Genomic DNA, 25,839 nt, shown 5'->3' on the forward strand with positions numbered 1-25,839 from the left:
CATTCTCCCCATAGCTCACCCTTCCATCCAGCTTTGAGTCATCTGCAAATTTGGTGATATTACATTTAGTACCCTCATCCAAATTGTTAACATATATAGTGAATAGCTAGGGTCCCAGCACTGATACTTGCAATATCCCACAAGATACTGCCTGCCACTTGGAAAGAGACGCGTTTATTCCTACTCTATATTTCCTGTCTTCCAACAGTGTTCTATCCATCTCAGGGCACTACCCCCAATCGCATGAGCTTTAATTTTACACAATAATCTCTTATGTGTGACCTTGGAAGCCTTCTGAAAGTCTGAGTAACCACATATACTGGCTTCCCTTCATCAACTCCACTAGTTACATCCTTGAAGAATTCCAGTATGTATTCCAATAGATTTGGCAAGGATGATTTCCCTTTTATATTCCAATAGATTTGTTAAGCATGATTTCCTTTCAAACAACCCCATCAGTGTTGTAAATGAAGAGGGTACCCTAGGGGGAACGATACCATAGCTGAGTGGTTTATCCAGGGCCAATGTGCAAAGTGTAAACTACCCAGTATTGGTCAAATGTATCTTGAACACTATGTCCAGTTCTGGTCAGACACACCTTAAGCACCCTATCCACTTATCATCACTAAACAGTGGAAGACATGCAAACACTGGGTATAATGCTTCGAGGAGACATGCATTTCATCTCCAGGGTCAGGTTTTGAACTATGGGGAAATACCAGGGGTGGAATTGGTTTTGGGAAGCAGCAACACACCAGACAACTGCAAATTCACAGAATATTTCACTCTTGCCTGAATCTCTTTCCCATTTGAATCATAAAATCCCTGCATGCAGAAGGAGGCCATTCAGCCTGTTGAGTCTGCATCGACTCTCCAACAGAGCCAGGCCCTATCCTTGTAACCCTACATATTTACCCTGCTAATTCCCTAACCTACGCATCCTGGGACAGCTAAGGGGAAATTTAACACGGGCCAATCAATGTAATCCGCTCATTTTTGGACTGTGGGGGAAAACTGGAGCACTCGGGGAAAACCCATGCTGAACAAAGAAAATGTGCAAACTCCACACGGACGGTCACCCAAGGCCCCTTGACCTTGATTTTTTTTATGTTAACTCCCTTGCATCCTAACCAAGACTAATATCAAACTTTGGAATTTTCAAATAGGGAAGAAAGTGTCTGAGAGCTGATTCTGTAGTGAGGTACAGGAACAATACATCAGTGATGGGGTAAAGGGGTATAGTAGAATACCCCAGTGATGAGGTACAACAGGGGTATAGTAGAATACCCTAGTGATGAACTATAACAGATACAGGATAATACCCTAGAGATGGGGTATAGCAGATACAGGAGAATACCTCAGTGATGGGGTACAGCAGGTACAGGGAAATATTCCAGTGATGGGATACAAGGTGAAGCCTTCCATTGTTTGCTGGAGCAGACGAGTGAAGGAGCAGAGAGAGAGCTAAGATTTTACCTGTTAAAAACCTGTTTAAAATAAGTTTAAAGCACTTTGTTCTTTGTAGAACTGTTTAAAGCATTTATTTATTGTATTTACTGCTTTAAGAATTCTGAGGGAGTGGTTAGCAGGCAGTTGTGGGCCATCAGCTTTAAATCAGCGCCAGGTTTAAAAGGAGGCCTGGTGTAGACAGCGGGCAGCGTCTGAGCGGGCAGCGGAGTGAGTGGGAAGCAGAGTGAGCTACTAGGGCTTAATATCAAAAAGGGCTGGAAGGAAAAAAGGCCAGGTGAGTTCGTTTGAAAAACAAAAAAAACAAAAAAAATTTTTTCAAAACTACTACAGTGAATAATGGAGGGGCATGTGATGTGTGGTTTCTGTATGATGTGGGAACTGGTGGACCCTAGGGTTCATCCCAGTGACCATGTCGGCAGTAAGTGCAGGTTGCTGGAGGAGCTCCAGCTCAGGGTAAATGAGCTGGCCTCTGAGCTACAGACACTGAGGCTCATCAAGGGGAGAGAGGGTGCCATTGTCAATGGGGTGCAAGTGACATCCACCCCGCCTAGACTGGCTAACTCTAAGGGTCAGGGACAAGAGGGGGCTGCTGGGAGGAGGAAAGGGGGTGAGGAGCGGAGGCCTCAGCCTCTTAATCTGCATAACAGGTTTGAGGTTCTTGCTTCCAGGCTGGACGAGAACGAGGCAGGTGAGGTTGGTGAGCAAGCTGCACACGGTACAGTGCTGCAGCAGGACATAGGCAAAGAGAAAGGGAAAAGGAACGTAGTAGTGATTGGGGATAGTGGGGTGAAGGGTATTGACACTGTCCTTTGTCACAATGACAAAGTGCACAGAAGGGTGTGTTGTCTGCCTGGTGCTCAGGTCCGGGATGTCGCCGCTGGGCTGCAGAGGAACCTGGAGTGGGAGGGTGAGAATCCGGTCGTTGTGGTTCATGTGGGTGCCGGCGACGTAAGCAAAATGCAGACTGAGGATCTGGGGAGGGAGAATGAAAAGCTGGGAATGGAATTAAAAAGTAGAACCGACAAGGTGGTTATCTCTGGGCTACTGCCTGAACCGTGTGCAGATGGGCGTAGGGTTGACAGGATTAAGGAAGTGAATGGGTGGCTCAGGGATTGGTGTGGGAGGAATGGGTTTGAATTTATGGGGCATTGGCACCAGTATTGGGGTAGGTGGGACCTGTTCGGGCGGGATGGGGTTGGTCTGAACCGTGCTGGGACCAGAGTGCTGGCGAATCGAGTAAAGAGGACTGTAGACAGGGCTTTAAACTAATTAGGGGGGGGGAGGGTGCGAGGGTAGGTGACCTTACGAGGTCTAAAGTTAAGGAGAGTGTACATGTAAGGGAAGAGGCCGAGGATGTCCCAATAATAGAGGGAGTAGGGGGCGTGAGTATAGTTGGTGGCGTTGCGGCAAATAGCGTCCAGGTGAAGGCTGGGATGAAAGCACTTTATCTGAATGCACGAAGCATTCGGAATAAAGTGGATGAGCTGATGGCGCAGATCGACACAAATGGATACGATCTGGTGGCCATTACAGAGACGTGGCTGCAGGGTGACAGGGACTGGGAGCTGAATGTACAGGGCTATCAAGTGTTTAGGAAGGATAGGCAGGAGGAAAGAGGGGGTGGCGTAGCTCTGCTGATTAAGGATAGCATCACGGTGGTAGCAAGGGATGATATTGGAGCCAAGGAGCAGAGGGTGGAATCGTTGTGGGTGGAGATTAGGAACAGCAAAGGGAGGAAGACGCTGGTGGGTGTCGTCTATAGGCCCCCGAATAATGATCTGGAGATGGGGCGGGCTGTTAACGTGCAAATAAGTGCGGCGTGCAGGAATGGGACGGCTGTAGTTATGGGGGATTTCAATCTGCATATTGATTGGTCGACCCATGTTGGATGTGGGGGGCTCGAGGAAGAGTTCTTGGAATGCTGCCGGGATAGTTTCCTCGAACAGTGTGTGTTGGAGCCGACGAGGGAGCGAGCTATCTTGGATCTGGTGCTATGTAATGAAGCGGGTAGAATTAGGGACCTTGTGGTGAAGGATCCTCTTGGGGAGAGTGATCATTGTATGGTGGAGTTTCTGGTGCAGATGGAGGAGGAGAAAGTGGGTTCCCGGACACGCGTCCTTTGTTTGAATAGAGGGGAATACGGTAGGATGAGAGAAGAATTGGCGAATGTGGACTGGGAGAGCGCGTTGGAGGGAGGGTCTGTTGAGGAGCAGTGGAGGAGCTTTAAGGAGATCTTTCTTGGTGCTCAACGGAAATTTATTCCGATGGTCAAAAAGGATAGTAGGAGGAGAGGTAATAAGCCGTGGATAACGAAGGAGGTGAAGGAAAGTGTTAAACTAAAAGCGGAGGAATTTAGAGTAGCTAAGAGTAGTGGGCGAGAAGAGGATTGGGAGAGGTTTAAATGTCAACAAAGATTGACAAAGAAGTTGATAAGGAAGGGTAGGAGAAACTATGAAGCTGGGCTAGCGCTTAATATAAAAAAGGATAGCAAGAGTTTTTATAAATATATAAAAAGGAAGAGGCTGGCTAGGGTGAATGTTGGTCCTTTAGAGGATGAGAAAGGGGACCTAGTGGTAGGGGATGGGGATATGGCTAAGGTCTTGAATAACTTTTTTGTTTCTGTCTTCACGGAGGAGGACGTGAATAATTTGCCGGGTGTTAGCGATGGAAAGGTGGTAGGACTGGAGGGTCTTAATGACATTACTGTTACTAGAAAGGCGGTGCTCGACAGACTGGAGGGGCTGATTGTGGACAAGTCCCCAGGACCGGATGGAATGCATCCGAGGGTTCTGAAAGAAATGGCGGAGGTGATAGTGGATGCCTTGGTGGTTATTTTCCAAACGTCGCTGGATTCCGGGGAAGTGCCAGATGATTGGAAAACGGCTAATGTTACGCCGTTGTTTAAGAAGGGTGCCAGGCAAAAGGCGGGGAATTATAGGCCGGTTAGTTTAACGTCTGTGGTAGGTAAAATGTTAGAATCTGTCACTAAGGAGGAAATTGCGAGGCATCTTGAAGGGAATTGCTTGATAGAGCAGACGCAGCAAGGTTTCATTAAAGGGAAGTCGTGTCTGACAAATTTACTGGAGTTCTATGAGGATGTGTCTAGGGCGGTGGATAGAGGAGAGCCGGTGGATGTGGTCTTTCTTGATTTTCAGAAGGCGTTTGACAAAGTGCCTCACAAGAGGTTATTGCAGAAGGTCGAGGGACATGGAGTTGGGGGTAGGGTGTTAGCGTGGATAGAGGATTGGTTGTCAAATAGGAGGCAGAGAGTGGGGGTCAACGGGTGCTATTCGGATTGGCGGATGGTGACTAGTGGAGTGCCCCAGGGGTTGGTGCTGGGGCCTCAGCTTTTTACCATTTATATAGATGATCTGGAGGAGGGAACCGAGTGTAGAGTGTCGAAATTTGCTGATGACACCAAGATTGGGGGAACGGCAAATTGTGCAGAGGGTGTGGAGAGTCTGCAGAAGGATCTAGATAGGCTGGGCGAATGGGCCAGGAAATGGCAAATGGAATTTAATGTTGGCAAGTGTGAGGTGGTCCACTTTGGTAGGAATAATGGTAGGAAGGACTATTACTTACGGGGCGAAAAACTGCAGCAGGCGACGGTGCAGAGGGACCTCGGGGTCCTTGTGCATGAGTCGCAAAAACCCAGCTTGCAGGTGCAGCAGGTGGTCAGGAAGGCGAATGGGATGCTGGCCTTCATAGCGAGGGGGATTGAATATAAAAGTAGGGAGGTCTTGCTGCAGCTGTATAGGGCATTGGTGAGGCCGCAACTGGAGTACTGTGTGCATTTTTGGGCGCCGCACCTGTGCAAAGATATTTTGGCCTTGGAGGGAGTGCAGAGGAGGTTTACTAGGCTGATACCGGAGTTGAGGGGGTTGAGCTATGAGGAGAGGCTGAATAAACTGGGCTTGTACTCGTTAGAGTTTAGAAGAATGAGAGGAGATCTCATTGAGACGTATAAGATGATGAATGGGATGGATAGGATAGAGGTGGAAAGACTCTTCCCGCTCAAAAAAGACAATAGGACTAGGGGGCACAGCCTCAAGATAAAAGGGGGGCGGTTTAGAACGGAGTTGAGGAGGAACTTCTTCACTCAAAGGGTGGTGAATCTCTGGAATTCTCTGCCCGTTGAAGTGGTGGAGGCTGCCTCGCTAAATATTTTTAAGACGCGGGTTGATGGGTTTTTGATAGGAGAGGGGATTAAGGGTTATGGGGAGAGGGCGGGAAAGTGGAACTGAGCAGCGACAGATCAGCCATGATCTTATTGAATGGCGGGGCAGGCTCGAAGGGCTGGATGGCCTACTCCTGCTCCTATTTCTTATGTTCTTATGTTCTTATATAGTGGGTCATGCGATTGGTAAAGGAATGAAACATGTAAATCTGGAATATTATTTTGAATTAAACTGTAGGAATAGACATTAGGACTGGCTTAATAAACTAGCTGATCTTTTCATGCCTGTTAATTCTATATATTCCTATATAGGAAGGGGAACAAGCAAATTCAGAACCAAAGTAGGAAATCCTTCTACAGACAGACAGTGACTGAGGTATAGAATGGAACAAGAGCGCAGCTGAGCCTAGGGGTTGCAGCGGTTCGGATTTTTCTGAGTACGTGGTTTCAGGTGGATTGCACAACTACCCTCATCGATAGTGGAGTTGTGTGAAAGACATATTGATACAGATATCACTCACTTGTAGCCTCACTTCCTCCCAGAGGCACTAGTCCTCCACCTCTTAGAATCTGTGTCGGATCAGTGGTCTCTCTGCCTTTGGAATCACACCCCCATCCTACTGGAACTTTCTCTTTACTTCTTTCCTGTACTTCTATCTAAAAGGACAGAGATGATATGGTTCAACAAGCAAGTTCCTGCAGATCGGAGGCATGCAACAACAAGAATAATTTGCATTCATACAACAACTGGTGCTTTAGAGTAGCACAATCAAACAACATTTTACATCAAGTCTCATAAAAAGCTTGGTTAAGGCAAATAACAAAAAGCTTAGCTAAAGAGGAAGGTTTTAAGGAACACCTTGAAGGAGGACAGAGAGGCAGAGAAGTTTACACAGCTAAAAGCATAACCAGCATTGAAGGAAGGATTAAAATTCTGGATGTGCAAGAGGCCTGAATGTGAGGAATGCAGAGACCTCGGAAAGTTGTGGAGCTAGAAGAGATCACAGAGATAGGAAGAGGCAAGGCCATGGAAGATTTTGAAAACAAGAAAGAGAATTTTAAAAGTTAGGCTTTGCCAGATCAAGAGTTAAATGTATGTCAGCTATCACAAGGGTTAATGAATTAAACAGGAGTTGTTGTTAGTTAGGATACAGGCAGCTGAGTTTAGAATAGTCTGATGCTTCTGGAGGATGGACGGACAGCCAAAAGTGTGCTAGAACAGTTGAGGCTAGAGGCAACTAAGGCATGAATGATGGTTACAGCAATAGGTGAGCCTGAATGGGTCATTTAATCTTTTATCATCTGAATGTAAAGAATGAAACTATGCTGTACCTTTCCCAGAGCCACTGCTGATGTGGCCATGTCCAGCACAAAGCTATCATCATTCAGGGCTGGAGCAGCAACACTGAGAGGATTGGTCCCCAGAGTGCACTGGAAAACAAGTAAATAACAGATGAAAGGTACAATTTTAAAGTGGGTATAAGAACAGAGGCCTGGGATGATTGTACACAAATCTTTGAAGGTGGCAGAAAAAGTTAAAAAAAGTGAACAGGATCCTGTGCTTAATACAGACAGTAGACTAACAAAACAGGGAAGTTATGGTGAACCTTTGTAAATTATTGTGGCCTCCGCTGGAGTAGTGTGTTCAGTTCTGAGCAGCACACTTTAGGAAGAATATCAAGGTTTTGGAGAAAGTGCAGAGGAGACTTATTAGAATGACATCAGGGATGAGGGACTTCAAATATGCAGACTGAAGAAGCTGGGATTACTCTCCTTAAAGCAGATATTCCTTGGTAGGCAAGGCTTTCGCTGGTTTATGGGTTAGCTGAACCATATGTAACTAATTCTAGTTACTACAACCGAGGCTGACCGAAACTACAGACTGAGATTCATACCTGGGACATTCTTGGTCTCTATGAATCAGTACTCATGTAGCTGAATGTTTATGAGACATGAACCAACTATCCCAAAGCATCGGAGCTAGTTTGCTAGATTTAGTGATTCATGGGCTTGCACCAGCTATAACAAACATGGAAGTAGTGGATTGTAGTGAAAACCCCAACTAGTTCACAGTTGTTTTTCAGAGAGAGAAGCTGCTACAGCTACCCAATGCTGGCAATTTGACTCGAACCCCAGGTTATATGGCTGACCCTCAAAGCCTTCTGAAGTGTCCAAATCATTCTCTCCTGGCCAGTGCATGCTGGCCTTCATTGCAAGAGGATTTGAGTATAGGAATAAGAGTGTCTTGCTGAAGTTATACAGGGCCTTGGTGAGGCCACATCTTGAGTATTGTGTGCAGTTTTGGTCTCCTAGTCTGAGGAAGGACGTTCTTTTTATTGAGGCAGTCCAGCAAAAGTTCACCAGACTGATTCCTGGAATGGCAGGACTGACATATGAAGACAGATTGGATTGAACAGGCTTGTACTTACTGGAATTTAGAAAAATGAGAGAGGATCTCATTGAAACATATAAGATCCTGATATGACACGACAGGATAGATGCAGGAACAATGTTCCTGATGTTTAAGTGCAGAAGTGGGGGTCATAGTCTAAGAATAAGGGGTAACCAATTCAGGACTGAGACGAGGGAGAACTTCTTTACTCCAAGAGTTGTAAACCTATGGAATTCTCTACCACAGAAAGTTGTTGGAGCCAGTTTGTTAGATATGTTCAAGAGGGAGCTGGACATGATCCCTGTGGATAAAGGGATCAAGGGGTATGGGGGAAAGCAGGAGTGGGATACTGAATCAACCATGATCATATTGAATGGTGGTGCAGGTTCAAAGGGCCAAATGGCCCACTCCTGCATCTATTTTCTATGTTTCTATAAGAGCAATCTACCCAGTGACTGATACCCACACCCAGGCAATAAAAAGACTGTTGACGCTTTCACACATTGAGGTAAGAAGCTGGCTGTACAACAATATAAAGTCTCCCATTGATCATCTCTCTGTAACTACAGCCTTTGTCAGCAGATACTCTACCTCCTTTGCTCTGGTTGGCACTACGAATGGAGAGGTGTTTGTGCAAGTCATTCCCTGTTGAAAGTAAATGCAGAGATTGTAATAAACTGCTTACCCAACAAGTGAAATTTCCGAATTGTTTTGTCATGTAAGAATCATTCTACTTACAATGAAACCACATTTTAGAGCTTGCATGGAATAAAATCCTGCAATGCCGTAGTGATTAGACCCTGCAATGACAAAGAGGCGTAATAATAAACAGTACACTGTAAGGGATGTGACTAAACCCTCCCAACAAAGGAAGTTATCAGACAAGTTATACACAAGATTCCACAGTTATGAGATAATAACTACATATCTATTTCAGTGAGGTGGGCTGAGGGATAAATATTTGTCATGGGACAGTGGGAAGAACTCTCCTCCCAGAAGAAGGATCTTGTATGCCCATCTAAGAGGACAATTGAAGTTTAAACTTAAATTCTCATTCAAAAGAGGGCACATCTGACAGTACTGCATTCCAAGTAGTGCAGCACTTCCTCAGTACTACATTCCATCAATGCAATTCTCCTTCAGTATTGGACATTTAACAATGCAACATTCCCGCTACTCACTCTGACAATGCAGTACTCTTTCAGTAATGCCCACCCAATAGCGCAGCACTGCCTTGGTAAAGAAATGCAACAATACAGCAACCTCTCAGTACTGAACTTCCTACAATGCAGTGCTTCCTCAGTACTACCCCTCCAATGATGCAATATTCCCTTACGACTGACTCTCCAATAGTGCAGCACCCCTTGAGTACTGATCTTTCAAAAGTGCAGCACATGAAACTGGGATAAAATGAAATGGAAGCAGCTACTACCATAGCCTTGTCCAGCTATAGAAAGCAGACTCTTTTGAAAATAAGTTCTTGCTAAAAGGCTGCTGTTTAAAATCTAAACCTTGAACAAAGAAGATTATTTCTTCACTGAAACTGAAAATGGCTCTCCCAAATGTGAGCAAATAACCTGTGGGTGGTAACTATCTGCTGCATTTAGCTCATAGGATTGTGTAATAATGGAAGTTGTTTGGGAAAAATGGAGTTTCTCAGAGTTCAGGAAATGTAGGTAGTTGGAAACAAGGGGCAAATACTGTCTGTGCATCATCTTCAGTGTCCTTCTTGTCATGTGTTTTCTTTTAAATTAATAATATTCTTTATTAATTGATCACCAAGTGACTGGATTCTTCCTCCCTGGTTTGCATATGTTTTCTCACACTTAGGACTGCTTCTCCAGCCGTGGTGTATTTCTTCAGCTTTGGTCCTCTGAGAGCGTGGCACTCCCTCAGTATGACGGAACACCCCTTTAGTGCTGCCCCGCTGATAGTGCCGAATTCCCTCAGTACTGAACATCCACAGTGTAACGTTCCTCAGTACTGACCCTCCAACAAAGCCCTGTTCCTTTAGTATTGTCCCTCCAACAGTGCTACATGCCCACAGTACTGCCCACTGACAGTGCAACATTCCCTCAGTACTAGCTCTCTGATAGTGCAGCACTCCCTGAGTACTGACCTTTTGATAGTGCAGCTCTTCCTCAGTACTGTTTCTCCAACAGTGCTGTACTCTCATTATTGGCCCTCTGCGAGTGCAGCATTCCCCTAATGCCTCTCCAGCAGCACCACACTCCCTTAGAACTGCACCACTGACAATGCAACTTCCTTCATTACTGGCCCTTTGATTGTTCTGTACTCTTTCAATATTGAACACCTAGTGGTACAGCATACCCTCAGTACTGCCCCACTGACAAAGCAGCATTCCCTCAGTAATGCCCTTTCAACTATATAATCCTCTCTCAGTACTGGCTCACTGACATTGAAGTGGTGTCCCAACTGGGAGTGACAACTTTGATAATACAGAGCAAGGCTCAAACCCATGGCTTAATTCCCTGAAGCAAGAGCTATCCACAACTAACACCCTCAATACACAGAGACTCTCTTCTCATCTCACCTTTGGTTCTTTTGCCAATTGGTTTCAATCTGGTAAATGATCCTCTGCCAATGGACACTGTCAAAACCCATCATGATTTTGAACACTTCTATTGAATCTTCCTTAACTTTCTTTGCTCTAAATAGGGCAAACCAGTTTCGCCTGTCTCTCCACATAACTGAAGTTCCTCATCCCTGGTATCATTCTAATAAATTTCTTCTGCTTTCTCCAAGACCTTGGCATCCTTCCTAGAGTATGGTGTCCAGAAGGGACATAGGAGTTGAATCCTAATTACTAATTTGTGAACATTTAACATAATTTTCTTGCTTTTGTACTCATTGCATCTGTTTATGAACCAAGGATCCTCCTTCTTAACCAAGCTTCAATTAATCTCCTCTACTATGACTAGCTATCTGGCTTCCTGTCTATCCCCATTTTCAAATCTCGGTGGAATTGCATTCCCCTTCCCAATTACATATCTCAGCGGTGGCAAACTATAGTGGTCTAAATCATGGCTGATATAAGTGTTGTGCAGCTGTCCACCCTCACTTCACACGTGACTTCAAAGTATTCATAATGACAACTGCACTATCTTTGTCCGCTCTCTCAATCATAGATGCATTTAAGGTGATTATAAACAGATAAGGGAGAAAGGAATAGAAGAATATGCTAATAGGGTGAGATGAAGAGGGTGGGGAGAACACTGTCACACTCCAAATGGTCTGTTCCTGTGCTGTCAATATGGAGTGCAACATTCAAAGCCTACTTGCACTGGCTCCTCAACAATGCCAGTGTTAAGCCACACTGTTGAAGTTATATAGCGGAGTTGCTTACTGTAGGTGGCTTGGATGTTGGGCTGGGCTTCTTACTGTGATGCGGCGCTATTCCAACAGCCTTGTGTGAGTGACTCTCAGGCAGTGTTGCACTTTAAAATAGAGATCAGCATGGCAACTAGCTAATGCCAAGAGGAGAGGGCAAGGCCCTATTCTCAAGTTTAATAATATCCTTTCTATAATAGGGTGACCAGAATTGTACACAGTATTCCAAGTGTGCCCTTAACAATGTCTTGTACAACTTCAACAAGACGTCCCAATTCCTGTATTCAATGTTCTGACCAATGAAACCAAACACGTCAAATGCCCTCTTCACCGCTGTCCACCTGTAACTCCATTTTCAAGGAGCTATGAACTTGTACCCTGAGATTTCTTTATTCTATAACTCTCTCCAATGCCCCACCATTAATTCAGTAAGTCCTACCCTAGTTTGATCTACCAAAATGCTGTGAGGGAGGGAGTTCCAGGATTTTGACCCAGTGATAATGAAGGAACGTCATGTAGCTTCAAATTAGGCCAGTGTGTGGCTTCGAGAACTTACAGGTGTGATGTTCCCATGAATCTGCTATCCTTGTGGAAATTGCAGGTTTGGCAAATGCTTTTGGAGAAGCCTTGAAAAGTTTCTGCAGTGTATCTTGCAGATGGTACATACACTGTGTGCTGGTGCTATAGGGAGTGAACATTTGAGGTGATGGATAGGGCACCAAACAGGTGGGTTGCTTTTCCCTGGATGAAGTTGGACTTCTTGAAGATTGCTGGAGCTACACTCATCCAAGTAAATGGATAGCATTCTATCACATAACCGACTTGAGCCTTGTAGATGGTGTACTGGTTTTGGTGAGTCAGGAGGTTATTCATTGCAGAATTTGCAAACACTGATCTGTTCTTAGATCTATTGTATTCTCTTGCCAGTCTAGTTAAATTTCTAATCAATGGTAACATATTCTTGCACAAAGAGAGCAGATGCATGGGAACTCCACCACCTTCAAGTTCTCTAAGAATATTGGTGGTAAGAGATTCAGCCACGGTCATGCCATTGAATGTCAAAGGAAGATGGACAGTCTCTTTCTTGGTGGTGATAATCCTTGCCTGGCACTTGTGTAACACAAATTTTATTTGCCACTTATCAGCCCAAATTTGAATGCTGTCCAGCCCTTGCGAAATGCCAGCTGTTTAATTGAGATCTGTGATTTCAACTTAATTGAACAAACTCCTTCAGACATTTGGATTTTGTGCTTTTGTGCCACAACTAAATGAAATCTCTTTATTTTGTCTCCTAGGGCCTTTAAATATCACAGGACATAAGACCATAAGACAGAGGAGCAAAATTAGGCCATTCGGCCCATTGAGTCTGCCATTCAGTCATGGCTGATACTTTTCTGATCCCCATTCTCCTGCCTTTTCCCCATAACCCCTGATCCCCTTAATCAAGAACCTATCCATCTCTGTCTTAAAGACACTCAATGACCTGGCATCCACAGCCTTCTGTGGCCAAGAGCTCCACAGATTCACCACTCTCTGGCTGAAGAAATTGCTCGTCATCTCTGTTTTAAAGGATCATCTCTTTAGTCTGAGGCTGTACTTTTTGGTTCTAGGTTTTCTTATTAGTGAAAACATCATCTCCATGTCCACTTTATCCAGACCTTGCAGTATCCTGTAAGATTCAATAAGATCCCCCTTGTCCTTCTAAACTTCAACGAATACAGACCCAGAGTCCTCAACTGTTCCTCATATGACAAGCTCTTCATTCCAGGGATCATTCTTATGAATCTCCTCTGGACCCTTTCCAAGGCCAGCACATCCTTCTTAAGGTACAGGACCCAAAACAGCTCACAATACTCCAAATGGGGTCTGACCACAGCATCAGAAGTATATCCCTGCTCTTGTATTCTAGCCCTCTCGACATGAATACTAACATTGCATTTGCCTTCCTAACTGCTGACTGAACCTGCATGTTAACCTTAAGAGAATCTTGAACAATGACTCCCAAGTCCCTTTGGGTTTCTGATTTTATTAGCATTTCCCCATTTAGAAAACAGTCTCTGCCTCCATTCTTCCTTCCAAAGTGCATAGCCTTTTCCACATCGTATTCCATCTGCCACTTCTTTGTCCTCTCGCCTAACCTGCCCAAGTCCTTCTGCAGCTCCCCGTTTCTCAATACTACCTGTCCCTCTACAGTGCCTTCAGTTCCTTCTTCCAAATCGTTAACGTATATTGTGAAAAGTTGTGATCCCAGCACCGACCCCCGAGGCACACCACTGGTAACTAGCTGCCATCCTGAAAAAGACCCTTTTTTCTCCACTCTCTGTAAGCCAACCCTCTATCCATGCCACGATCTTACCCTTAACACCATGGGCATTTAACTTATTTAACAGTCTCCTATGCAGCACCTTGTCAAAGGCCTTCTGGAAATCTAAATAAATCACGTCCACTGGTTCTCCTTTATCTAACTTCCTTGTTACCTCCTCAAAGAACTCTAGCAGATTTGTCAGACATGACCCCTCCTTGACAAAGCCATGCTGACTCAATCCTACTTTATCATGCACTTCCAAGTACTCCGTGATCTCATATTTATTAATGAACTCTAAATCTTGCCAATGACCGAAGTCAGGTTAACCAGCCTATAATTACCCGTCTGCTGCTTCCCTCCCTTCTTAAATAACGGTGTTACATTAACTACTTTCCAGTCCTCTGGAACTCTCCCTGCCTCCAGTGATTCCTGAAATATCACCATCAATGCCACCACAATTTCCTCAGCTACCTCTTTTAGAACTCTGGGGTGTAGTCCATCCATTCCAGGGGATTTATCCACCTTCAGACCTTTCAGTTTCCCCAGAACCTTCTCCTCAGAGATGGCCACTGCACTCACCTGTGCCCCCTGATTCTCCTGGTGCTCTGGCATTCCACTGGTGTCTTCCACCATGAAGACTGATGCAAAGTAACGACTCAGTTCCTCTGCCATTTCTTTATTTTCTCTTATTACTTCTCTAGCCTCTTTTCCAATGGTCCAATGTCTATTTTTGCATTTCTCTTACTTTTATATATTGAAAAAAACTCTTCCTATGTTCTTTTATATTACTAGCTAACTTACACTCATATTTCATCTTCTCCTTCCTTATTGCTTTTTTAGTTGTCCTCTGCTCACATTTAAAGGCTTCCCAGTCCTCTCGCTTCCCACTAATCCTTGTCACTTTGTATGCTTTTTCTTTTGCTTTTATGCTGTTTCTGAGTTCCCTCATCAGCCATGATGCTTCATCCTCCCTTAGCATGTTTCCTCCTCCTTGGGATGAATTTCTGTTTTGCCTCCTGAATAACCTACAAAAACTCCTGCCACTGCTGTTCCACTGTCTTCCCTACTAGGCTCCCTTTCCAATCAGCTCCAGTCAGTTCCTCCCTCATGTCCTTGTGGTTATTGTTATATCTGATTCCAGCTTCTCCCTCTTAAACTGCAGGGTAAATTTTATTGTATTATGGTCACTGCTCCCTAAGTGTTCCCTCACTTTAAGTTCCCTAATGGAATCTGCCTCATTACACAACACCAAATCCTGAATTGCCTGTTCCCTAGGAAGTCTGTCACAAGCTCTCCAAAACGCCAATTCTTAGACATTCCAAAAATTCCTTTGCTTGGGACCCACTACTTACCTGATTTTCCCAGTTCACCTGCATTTTGAAGTCCCCCATGATTATTGTAATGTTGCCTATTTATAGGCCTTTTCTATCTCCAGATTTATTTTCAGCCCCACATCCTGACTACTGCTACGGGACCTGTACATAACTCCCATCAGGTTTTTTTTATCTTTGTGATTCCTCAACTCTACCCACAGAGACTCTGTGCCTTCTGATCCTATATCGCTTCTTGCTATCGATTTAACTAATTCCTTACTAACAATGCAACCCTTTGCCTATCTGCCTGTCCTTTCGATAGGACACATACCCTAGGATATTTAGATCCCAACCCTGATCCCTGTGCAGTCACGTCTCTGTGATGCCCACAACATCGTACCAGCCAATTTCAATATATGCAACAAGTTTGTTTACCTTGTTCTGTATACAGCACGCATTTAGGTACAACACCCTCAGTCCTGCATTGACCACATCCTTTCTCATACTTTCTCACCTTTTTTGCCCTGCCTGAGGTTAGATCCTGCCACCTTCCATACTGTCTGTTCTATTACGTGGTCTGGAAACTTTACTAGCCTCTCCTGAGCCCTCGGCTCCTTTAACTAGTTGAAAGTCCTTATCATTAACCTGCACTTGTACGCTCGCCTTTAACTTTGATTTTCTAAATCTCCTTACAACTGAACCCTCCCCCCACTATTTAGTTTAAAGCTCTATCTACAGCCCTAGTTATATGATTTGCCAGGACTCTGGTCCCAGCATGATTCAGGTGAAGACCATCCCATCGAATAGGTCTCCTCTTCCCTAATACTGGTGCCAATGTCCCATGAATTCAAACCCATTCCTCTCACACCAATCTTTGAGCCACGCATTTACATCCTTAATCTTATTGACCCTGTGCCAATTAGCTCATGGATTGAGTAATAATCCAGAGATTACCATCTTTTTGGTTCTGGTTTGTAATTTAACGCCTAGCTGTTCATACTTCCTTAGCGGAATCTTTGTTCATGTTCTACCCATGTTATTGGTACCTATGTGGACAACTGGATCTTTATTCTCCCACTCCAAGTTCTTCTGCAGATGAGATATCCCGAACCTGAGCATCAGTCAGGCACCACAACTTTAGGGATTTTCGATCCTCGTCACAGATGAACAGTGTCAATGCCCCTAACTATACTATCCCCAATTATGACTACTTTCTTTTTTCTCCCCCCACTTGAATGGCTTCCTGTACCATGGTGCCATGGTCAGTTTGCTCATCCTCCCTTCAGTACTCATTCCTGTCCACACAGGAAACAAGAATCTCAAATCTGTTGGACAAGTTTAAGGACTGAGGCTCCTGCAACCCTACCTCCTGGATCCCTCTACCTACCTCACTCGCAGCCGCATCCTCCTGTCCCTGACCATTGGCCAGATTCAAGGTATTTAATCTAAGGGTTGTGACTGTCTCCTGGATCAGAGTGTCCAGATATCTCTTCCTCCTCCTAATGTGTCATAGCGTTCAAAACTCAGAATCCAGCTCATCCACTCTGAGCCGGAGTTCCGCAAGTAACCAACACTTATTACAGACATGCTCACTGGGAACCACAATAGGGTCCACCAGCTCCCACATCATGCATGAACAACATATCACCTGGCCCTCCATTTCTATTTTATTTGATTAGTTTAAAAAAATTTAAATTTAAACTTTTAAAAAATTACATCTCTCCTTATTACTTCAGTCTCAATACAATTTCTAACCAGTAACTTAAATGGATTTTCAAATTTAGCACAGCTCCCTTTAGCCAATCAAATCACAACCCTCCAGTGATGTCACTTATAAGTTTTTTTTGGTCCAAACTCACTGTCAGTTTCAGGGAATCAAGAGTAACATTTACTTACCAATCAGCACTCTCCCTTACTTACCAATCAGCACTCTCCCTTACTTACCAATCAGCACTCTCCCTTACTTACCAAATCAGCACTCTCCCTTACTTACCAATCAGCACTCTCCCCTGTGGCCTCTGCTGCCTATTTCACCTAACTCCCTGTTTCCAACTAACTCTAAAAGAGCTCCTCACAGCCAGGCAGCACTCACCATGCAGACCAACGGGGATGCTTCCTCACAGCATCTGAGGTGCATTGTCACCAGACATACAGCCATGAATCAGTGCAAATTTTCACACTTCAGTGGATCCAGTTGGAGAGATTGCATTTACACTTGGTGAATCACAGCTCATAAGCGAACATGAGTAGACATTGGTTACAGGGAGTGTGTCAGGACCCCCCAGGTTCTATTTAGTTCGATGGAGATGCTGAACTCTGAAGGGTATCATAGAAAATAATGTTGATGGGGCATCAGAAAATTAGTCAACTGTTGGCAGAGATGCCATATACGTTCACAAGAGTGACAAGGTTGGAGAAATTCAACTTGATTGCTAGGAGACTGATGGTGAGACTGTCTGCCCTCCTCCATGGAACTCCAAATATGACTCTTGAATAGGTTCATGTCTGCCATGGCCACAGCCTTGCAGACTTTGGATGCTAAGTTGACTGCAACTTGTCTCAAACACAATGACAGATGCCTTACCTCTGGCCACACAATGCATCGCTGATCTATACTAATCTGGAATGCAGCAGAATGTGGCACAGATCTAGGAGAGAGATAATGTTGGAAGGGAATCTGGAAATTGAAACTCCAGTCAAAGTGCTTCCATTCCTTATCCACTCCTCCCTGAGAGAGCACCAAACATGTTGTTTTATTTCTTGAGACGACCCCTGCATTGGTTAAACAATCATTAGCAGGGCCCTAAAAGGTTCCAAACACAGTGGTCATCAGCCCAAGCAGACAAAGTGCAGAAGTCACAGGATGCAACATGTCAAAATGGTAGGAAGCACAAGTTGATGAAATTTTTCACCAAACATATACACGACTGGCAGAATGTTCTATTGTTACATTTTATTTGGCATTATAAATATTCATCAACACTATTTTTCACATCTTGGTCAGTATTCCACCTCAAGGGCTAACTCACCTTTCACATGTTTTATAATGGCAGTACATTAAATGGGACTCATTGGGCAGCTAGCAATGGACGTGCAGTTGAAGTACTGTTTAATGCAATGAGAGGGGATGGTGTCGGCGGTGGATGTGAACCTCTGGATTTCATTTACTATGACTCAGAAAGATGAGCCTTAACAATATTTAGGAATCCTGGGCAGCTACGTAAATGACTGTTATCCCATTCCTATCCTGCTCCTTCTCTATATTGCTCTTTAGTGAAGGAGCTGTACCCCTTACATTCTTCTTCACCTGCAATCTTTTCTGCTGCTCAGCGCTGTGAATGATGCAGTGCATCATTAACATTATGGATGCCCTGACTGGTAAGTGCTGAACGATGATGCCTCCCACCCTCCTTTTTAAAGGTAATGATGTGCAAATGTTTGTTCTAAAAATATTTAACATTTTATCTTGTCATTTTCCAACAGATCCCCAGCTGTAATCAATCCCTCCAGTCTATACTGTCAATAGCCAACTCAATCAATCAATCCCTCCAGTCTACGCTGCCAATAGCCAGCAATAATCAATTCCTCCAGTCTATACTGCCAATAGCTAGCTATGAACAATCCCTCCAGTCTATACTGCCAATAGTCATCTGTAATCAATTTCTGAATTTTTTTCGGTTCTTTTCTTTAGATTTGGTCAGTTTAGGTAACAGTTCCTCTGGTGAATAAGCTTTCTCTGTTTCTCTCCACATTGGATTCATCTTCCTCTTTCTCACTCTCCATTTCCACTTTGTCTTGTTCTTTCTTTGAGCTTATGCCTATCTTGGGTACCAGTAAATTAACAAATTAGAACAGGGAAATAATGCATTTGGCAGAGCAGGATCTAGAAGATGAAATATTTGTTTAATTGTAGCAAATCCTTCAGGCAGTACAGTTTGTTCTACTTCTGATCCAAAATTAGTTTGTTGTTTTCTATGGTTTCCCAGCAACACATGAAAAAATGTCCAGGGAATGGTTTTGTCTATGAATGCTAGCTACTTGCTGGATGGTTTCTTCTGCTGATTCTGTACCAAATGTCATCAAGTTCTGTGAATCAGAAAGGAAGTAGAGCTGGGATCTGACTAGTCACTTGTTACTGTCTGAATTATATTTCTCAGGAACTTTTCTGGGAACTGGGACTTCCACCAAAACACACATTTGCCTGCATATACAAGGGCTGTAGTTCATTTGACTTAAAAATAAACAAGTCTGTAATCCTAAAAAGTTCAGTAAAAGCAGCAACATTCTCAGACAGAGAATCAACTTGCAATACTTTTACATTCAACTGTGTGCTCCAATCCAAGGTACAACTTAAAAGGTTCCAACAGCACAAAGACCCATTTTCCATGTACGAAGGGGATATTGCAAACAACAAAGGCAAGATCTCATATTTTGCCAGGTGGGTCACAGAAGGTGCATTTCAGATCCCAAGTGTCTGCCTCCCATAAAGTAATAAACTTGTTCAAAGCTGACTGCAAGTAGAGATCCACCTTCAGAGAAATTACAATTTGCAGCCTGAAGGTGCTGATACATTCCCACAAAATCACAGCTCCAGCTGACACTCTTTCTACATATATCAGAATCATCTCCAAGAATCCAGACTTTAACTTGGCAATCCAAGCCAGCTGTTATCAAAATAGCTGGCCCATTTCTGGAGCCAGTCAAATTTTGGAATCAAAGGGCTGAAAAATGGCTCTCATGTGGTATTAAGATTAAAATTCTGCTTTTCCTCACAGTGGGCCCAAAGTTTCATCTGCAGCTCAAGGTCAGTTTCTTCCACAGTTACTAACCATATATCCTGGGAATCAAAGACTGCTTTGATCACTTCACTCTGGTTTAATCATACATCTAGATTGTATAATTACCCACTTCTCATGTTATTGTCTCATGGAGTCATAGAGGTTTACAGCATGGGAACAGGCCCTTCGACCCTTTTCTTAAACCACTAAGCGAGTCCCAATTGCCCGCATTTGACCCATATCCCTGTACACCCATCCTATGCATTTAACTGTCTAAATGCTTTTCAAAAGGCAAAATTGTACCTGCCTCCACTACTACCACCACTGGCAACTTGTTCCAAACACTCACCATCCTCTATGTGAATCCTTTTGTATCTCTTTTGGAAATGTCAACATATATGCATTCATTCTATTTCAAGGAAATCTTGTTCTGTTTCTAAGTTGTTCCTGTACAAAATCAGTCCATTTAAGCTCCCTGCATTAGACTGACCCAATTTCTTCTTTTCAAAAAAAAAAGACATGCTTGTTCACTATAGGATTGTGTTTTCTCAGGTTTATTTTTCCCCATGGTCAGCTCCTTTTTGCGTTAAACCAGAGGCCACTTCCAGCTGCACTCGTCATCCTCACAAGAGTGGACAATTCACTGTTGTCAGCAGCATCTTCCCTCTGTTTGGTAATGACCAGTAGAAATGCTTCCAGGAGCCTGAAGAACTTCATCATTATTCAAGTAAATTGCTCAACGACATACCTAGTGGTTGTGTGGCTCTGGTTGTAGAGACCCGTTAGTGGGGTGCCCCACAGGATTCATGAGCTAAGTTTGAAAGCAATATCTCTTATCTCCTACAAGTCAACCTTCAGTTCTGCTGGTTGGAACAAGGAAAGCTCCGGAATGAAGTTGTCAGCTCAGTTCTTGAGGCTTCTAGCGCAGAGCTGCATAAACATTCTCTTGTGGTTGCACACATACCGTGCATTACATATGAACAAGGAGCTTGCTCTGCCATTTAATAACTTCATGGCATGATAGTAACTCCAAATTTGCACTCCACCTACCCCCAATAACCTATCACCTCTTGCTTAACAAAAATCTATTTTAAAACAGTGAGCCCTAGTTCTACATTCTCCCACAAGAGAAACATTCAAGACCCCTCAGGATTTAATCAAATTGCCTCTTGGATACAAGTCTAACACATCCAACCTTTCCTCATAAGGCCATCCCAGGTATTATTTGGTAAATCTTCTCTGAACTGTTTCAAACATGGACAAATATTTGTTACAAACACTCTTGCTTGCTGTGGCAGTGCTCAGATCGCCACATGTATCCAGTTACTGGGGGTAATCCAGACAGGGAGGTGAATTCGAGTGTCTGTTCATTCTATCCATTGTCATCACCAAGGAAGTTGATGCATGCACATCTATCTCTTGCGCACCTTCTTCCTGTGCTGGGAGTACTGCAGCACATCATTGCTATCATGGATGGTGATGGTCTCCTCTTCTGATATTCTGTCAACTACATCCAAGCTACCTCCCATCCTGATCACATTGAAGACCACCAAAGGAGGAAATAGTTGCACCACTAGCACCCTCTGCCAAATATCTTACAGTGGGACCTGAGAGGGCAATGAGTGAATTTTTATTCAGATAACAAGAAATTTAAATACCCACCTGAACTGCTGTTCCATTTTACCTCTATTCTCCCGGCCAGTTTCCTATGTTGCTCAAGTTAAAGGTGGAGCCAAGTTAATTGCAATTCACCAAAAGCTTATTAATGTTTCCTGAGAATGTCAATTGTGCAATTAAATACACTTCCCCCTCAATAATTAAATCCTTGGAATAGGTGAGTAGGTTTGAAACTGGTATGCAAACATAGCTCGATTAACCCCAGAAGTGGGCTTGTTGGGATCAAGTTCGGCTCTTGCTGGAAAGATCTAAAATTTTATCAGCCCCTTTCACTCCCATTGCACCTCCTCCTGGAAGTTAAAATTCCTCCCATGATTTTAATGTAGAGACTGAGTTACATTGAGCAACTTAACCCAGTTTCACTCCAACCTCAATCACATCTGGAGACAATACTTGTTGTTGCATTCCATGCTAAATGTTCACATGGATGTTAAAGTGACTTGACTTTTCTTCCAAGCAATAAAGATAAAAATTTCCCCACTTATGCAAACTCACAAGGGAGTAAGAGAAGGAGGAAGAAACTAAAGCTGTTAAAATTAATGTTCATACCTTGACTGTGTGATATTTCCTGATTTGTCAATTCCTTTGAATATTAAGTACATTATCGTACCTGACTTTTGTCAGGAGTACAGATGTAAGCAGTGACCACTAGTTCTAGATTATTTTAAGTATGGGTGTAAATATTAGTCAGGTTAGGAAGGTGGATGCTTTGCAGAGGAGACAGAACACAATGGATTCAGTGGGTAAGTAGCTGTGCAATGAGTGTCTCACTGCCACTGTTATCGCCTGCCTTTGGAGGTGGGAGAGCAATTTCCCCAATTTCAAGGGATTTTTCAGAAGTTTTTGTTTGCCTCTCCCAAGAAATTACATGGCATGTGAAGAATATTTCCGGGGCAGTTTCCAGTTGTGCCAGGGCTGTAGGTGGGGATTGTTTGGAGGCCAATATTTTTTCCATTACTTAAAGGTTGTGGGTAGGAAGTTTTGGGCAGAGGGGGCAGGATGTTTCTCCATTACTGCAGGGCTGAAGGGCCCAATGCACCAGGAGGATCATTCACTGTCAACCACTTTGAATGTTTGTGTCATGATTGTTTAATGAATTCTGGAACATTCCTTTTCCTTTTTTAACCCATCTCACTACCAATGCTGAAGCAGCACTGAAATATTTTTTGAGAGACTTTGGGCTAACTGGCTCAACATCCGATTGGCTCAGTCTCTTCAGTTCAAAGAGTAAAGGGAGATTAACAGGCCATATAATTTATTCCTACTGATCTTCATGTGGGTTAGTTTAGCTCAGTTAGCTGGACAGCTGGTGAGTGATGCCAACAGTGCAGGTTCAAATCCTGTACCTGCTGAGGTTATTCATGAAGACCCTGCCTTCTCAATCTTGCCCTCGTCTGAAGCGTGGTGACCCTCAGGTTAAATCATCACCAATCACCTCTTCCCCCTCCAAGGGGAGAGCAGCTTATGGTCACCTGGGTCTATGGTGACTTTACCTTACTGATCTTGGTGTTCTAACTCACCGTAAGCTGCCACCCATCCGATTCCCACTTCTTTGGCCTTTTGAATAGCCAGATCCATGCAGAAATTGCCGACCACAGGCCCCAACAGGTTACTGCCGTTTACCAATGCCGTAGCCACGGTTGACTTTTCAATAATAGGTTCTCCATCCTTGGCACAGATTCCAGTCTTCAAGTCTTTCACGTATATTTCTGCAATAAAGACATACCGACCGTGAAAATCATATCTCTGACTCTTACCCTGACAATAACTCCTGACATAATCCAAAACTTGCCCCTAACTGCAACCCTACCCTATTCTAACCCCAATACAACACATACAAACCAACAGTGAGAATCATAACACTGGTCCTAACCCTGACCCATATGCAGATGGTAACGCTAATCCTGACCTAATTCCTGAAATCAACACTGACCCTGCTAGACTTCCTTTTGAGTGAACAGGTTTGATTAAATGATGGCTTCTACATCAGAAAATTTGATGAACTGTTTGTGTTGAGGTGTATCTCAGTGGGGCTAAAATCCTTAGCTGACTCCATAGCTGGCGCCATAACTGGGAGAAGTCAGGTTGTCTTGTTTTCAAAAATTGTTGGCAGAGGAGAGAGGAGGCGGATTAGGAGAGGAATTGAAAGCAGATTCAAACTTTCTAACTGCTATTTTAGAAAAGCACTGGCCAAGAAACAGGAGCAAATCTCCCAACCTGATCCCCGTTCTGGTCCCCCATCTCTTAGATATCTGTCAATCAGCTAAAAGTAGTTGGTTTAATACATATGGCAAGAAGCCAAGCTAGAGGCTCCGTAAAAGTGGAAAGCTTTTTCAAACCAGAGGAAGTAAGGGATGCATAGAGCAGTGATCAAGCACCTTAGTGAGACATTGACATAGGGGCTGCAATTTTACCACCCTACCCACCTTGGGAATCGGAGCAGGACAATTGGAAGGATTTTGCATTTTGGGATGAGTGAGGCCGTAAAATCCTATCCAGTATGTCATTGGGAATTTGGTTCAGGTGGGAATTAAGCGCAAAGGGGAAAAAGTTGGGTCCCTTTTCTATCTTTTTCAACATTTGGTAGCTGTAGACGATGCAAGTTGCTTCCCAGAAATAGAGGTAACCTAGGGACAGTGGTGAGATTTTGATGAGCTAGGGAGGGTGTGTGGGCAGAGGGGGTTGGTGAGTCTTTTATTTCAGAAAATTCCAAAGAAAATTGAAATGTGACATAACAGCAAAGAAAGTAAGTGATTAATTGGTTCATGAGTATTTTCTCTATTTAAACTAAGTACTTAAAATTGAGGCAAATATGGTATTAATTGAAATAATAAGAAAATTAATCTTCTGAAACTTGGGTTATTTATGATTAAGGTTTTACTAGTAGGATAAGTTTTACTAGCAATTGTAAAGCTTTTTAGTGGCGGTGGGGTTAAATTGTTAGAAATTAACTAAGTAGTATAATTAATTAACACATAATAAAGATGACAGGGCACGTGATGTGTTGCATGCAGATGCAATATCTGGGAGCTTGTGGGCGCCAGTGTGATCCACAGCAACCACATGCGCAAGTGTCTCGAGTTCAAGGAGCTTCGCTATAATGCATCAGAAAGAAGGAAAGTTACCTGGACACACTCTTCCAGAGGTTAATTACACCATTAAGGATAGAGTCAGGGACAAGGGGGTGTGACAATGAATGAAGCAGGTATAGGGATCGAGATGAGTTTCAGCCCTTGCAGCTTTGCAAAAGATTTTAAGTTCTTTCAGCTTGTATGATGACAGAACTGGGGCTGCAATGTGGATGAGCAAACACCATGGTATCTGTGACACAGAAAGCCATTCAAGTCAGGGGAGTAAATAGGAATGTTGTGGTAATAGTGGACTGTATCATTAGGGGATAGACACAGTTCTCTGTAGCTGAAGGAGAATCCAGAAGGCTGTGTTGCCTGCCTGGTGCCAGGATTTGGGAAATATGCTTTGGGCTGGAGAAGATTTTGCTGTAGCGGGGCGGATCCAGTTGTTGTGCTCCATATCGGTAGCAAAAACTAGAGAAGGAAGTTCTGCCGAGGCATTGTAAACAGCTAATGGCTAAATTAAAAGGTAGCATTCAAGGTAATAATCTCTGGATTATTACATGAACTATGAGTAAATTCAGGTAGGATAAATAGAATTAGATGAATGTGCAGCTCAAAGACTGCTCTGGGAGAAATGGATTTCTTCTTCAGTTTGAACCACATAAGAAATTGGATCTGTTTTATTAAAACTATGGCTGCTACCCATATCTCACTTCTGGACAATTCTGCACCAATATTCGATCTCCTTGTTGAAATGAGCATTGTTTTGCTCTTACTTCACATCCAGCAACTTGAAATTGTGGTTGATGCTCTACTATCTCTCAAATTTCTGTAGATAATAACAAATCAAATGAAGTTTCAACTCTCTCTTAAAGAGTAGTGATGTAAGTAAAGATTGGGTATTCTCATGAATAGTATTTCGATAAGATGCTAAAAAATTATTCACATGACGTCATAATGAACCATGTTCTCTTGAAGCTTTTAAAGAATATTTCGTCCAATCCGGCCATTGGTTGATGGGTGATAAAGTGTGGATTTTGTACGTTGAATATAACTTATTTTGTGATAATCCTCAAACTCCTGTTAAGTAAACTGCGAACCATTATCAGCAACAATCTGTTCTGGTTTAGCAAATCTTGCAAACATTTCATCAAGTTTTTCAAAACTTTGTTCGGGTGTAGTAGATCTCATGATGACAACTCTGGCCATTTTGAGTATGCATCAATTATGACTAAGGACATGAAAGCCTCAAATGAACCATGAAAATCTACTTGCAATCATTGTCATGGCATTTTAGGCCAC

The 25,839-nt window shown here is 43.4% G+C and overlaps 1 protein-coding gene and 1 pseudogene across 1 annotated transcript in view; both read right to left on the reverse strand.

The window, feature by feature from the left end:
* Nucleotides 1-25,839, reverse strand: part of LOC145343661 (putative oxidoreductase YjmC) — a 48,155-nt gene that overhangs the window by 13,907 nt on the left and 8,409 nt on the right. The window contains exons 4-8 of the mRNA XM_080189829.1: nt 22,984-23,172; nt 8,778-8,839; nt 8,631-8,684; nt 6,980-7,078; nt 6,169-6,304 (exon numbers count right to left, since the gene is read on the reverse strand). Coding sequence (XP_080045955.1) covers nt 6,169-6,304; nt 6,980-7,078; nt 8,631-8,684; nt 8,778-8,839; nt 22,984-23,172 — 540 coding nt within the window. The remainder of the gene's footprint in view (nt 1-6,168; nt 6,305-6,979; nt 7,079-8,630; nt 8,685-8,777; nt 8,840-22,983; nt 23,173-25,839) is intronic.
* On the reverse strand, nt 18,478-19,887 carry LOC145343647 (WD repeat-containing protein 75 pseudogene; annotated as a pseudogene).

Source organism: Carcharhinus amblyrhynchos, chromosome 6 (assembly GCF_965287045.1).
Source record: "Carcharhinus amblyrhynchos chromosome 6, sCarAmb.v2.hapA, whole genome shotgun sequence".
Classification (NCBI taxonomy): Eukaryota; Metazoa; Chordata; class Chondrichthyes; order Carcharhiniformes; family Carcharhinidae; genus Carcharhinus; species Carcharhinus amblyrhynchos.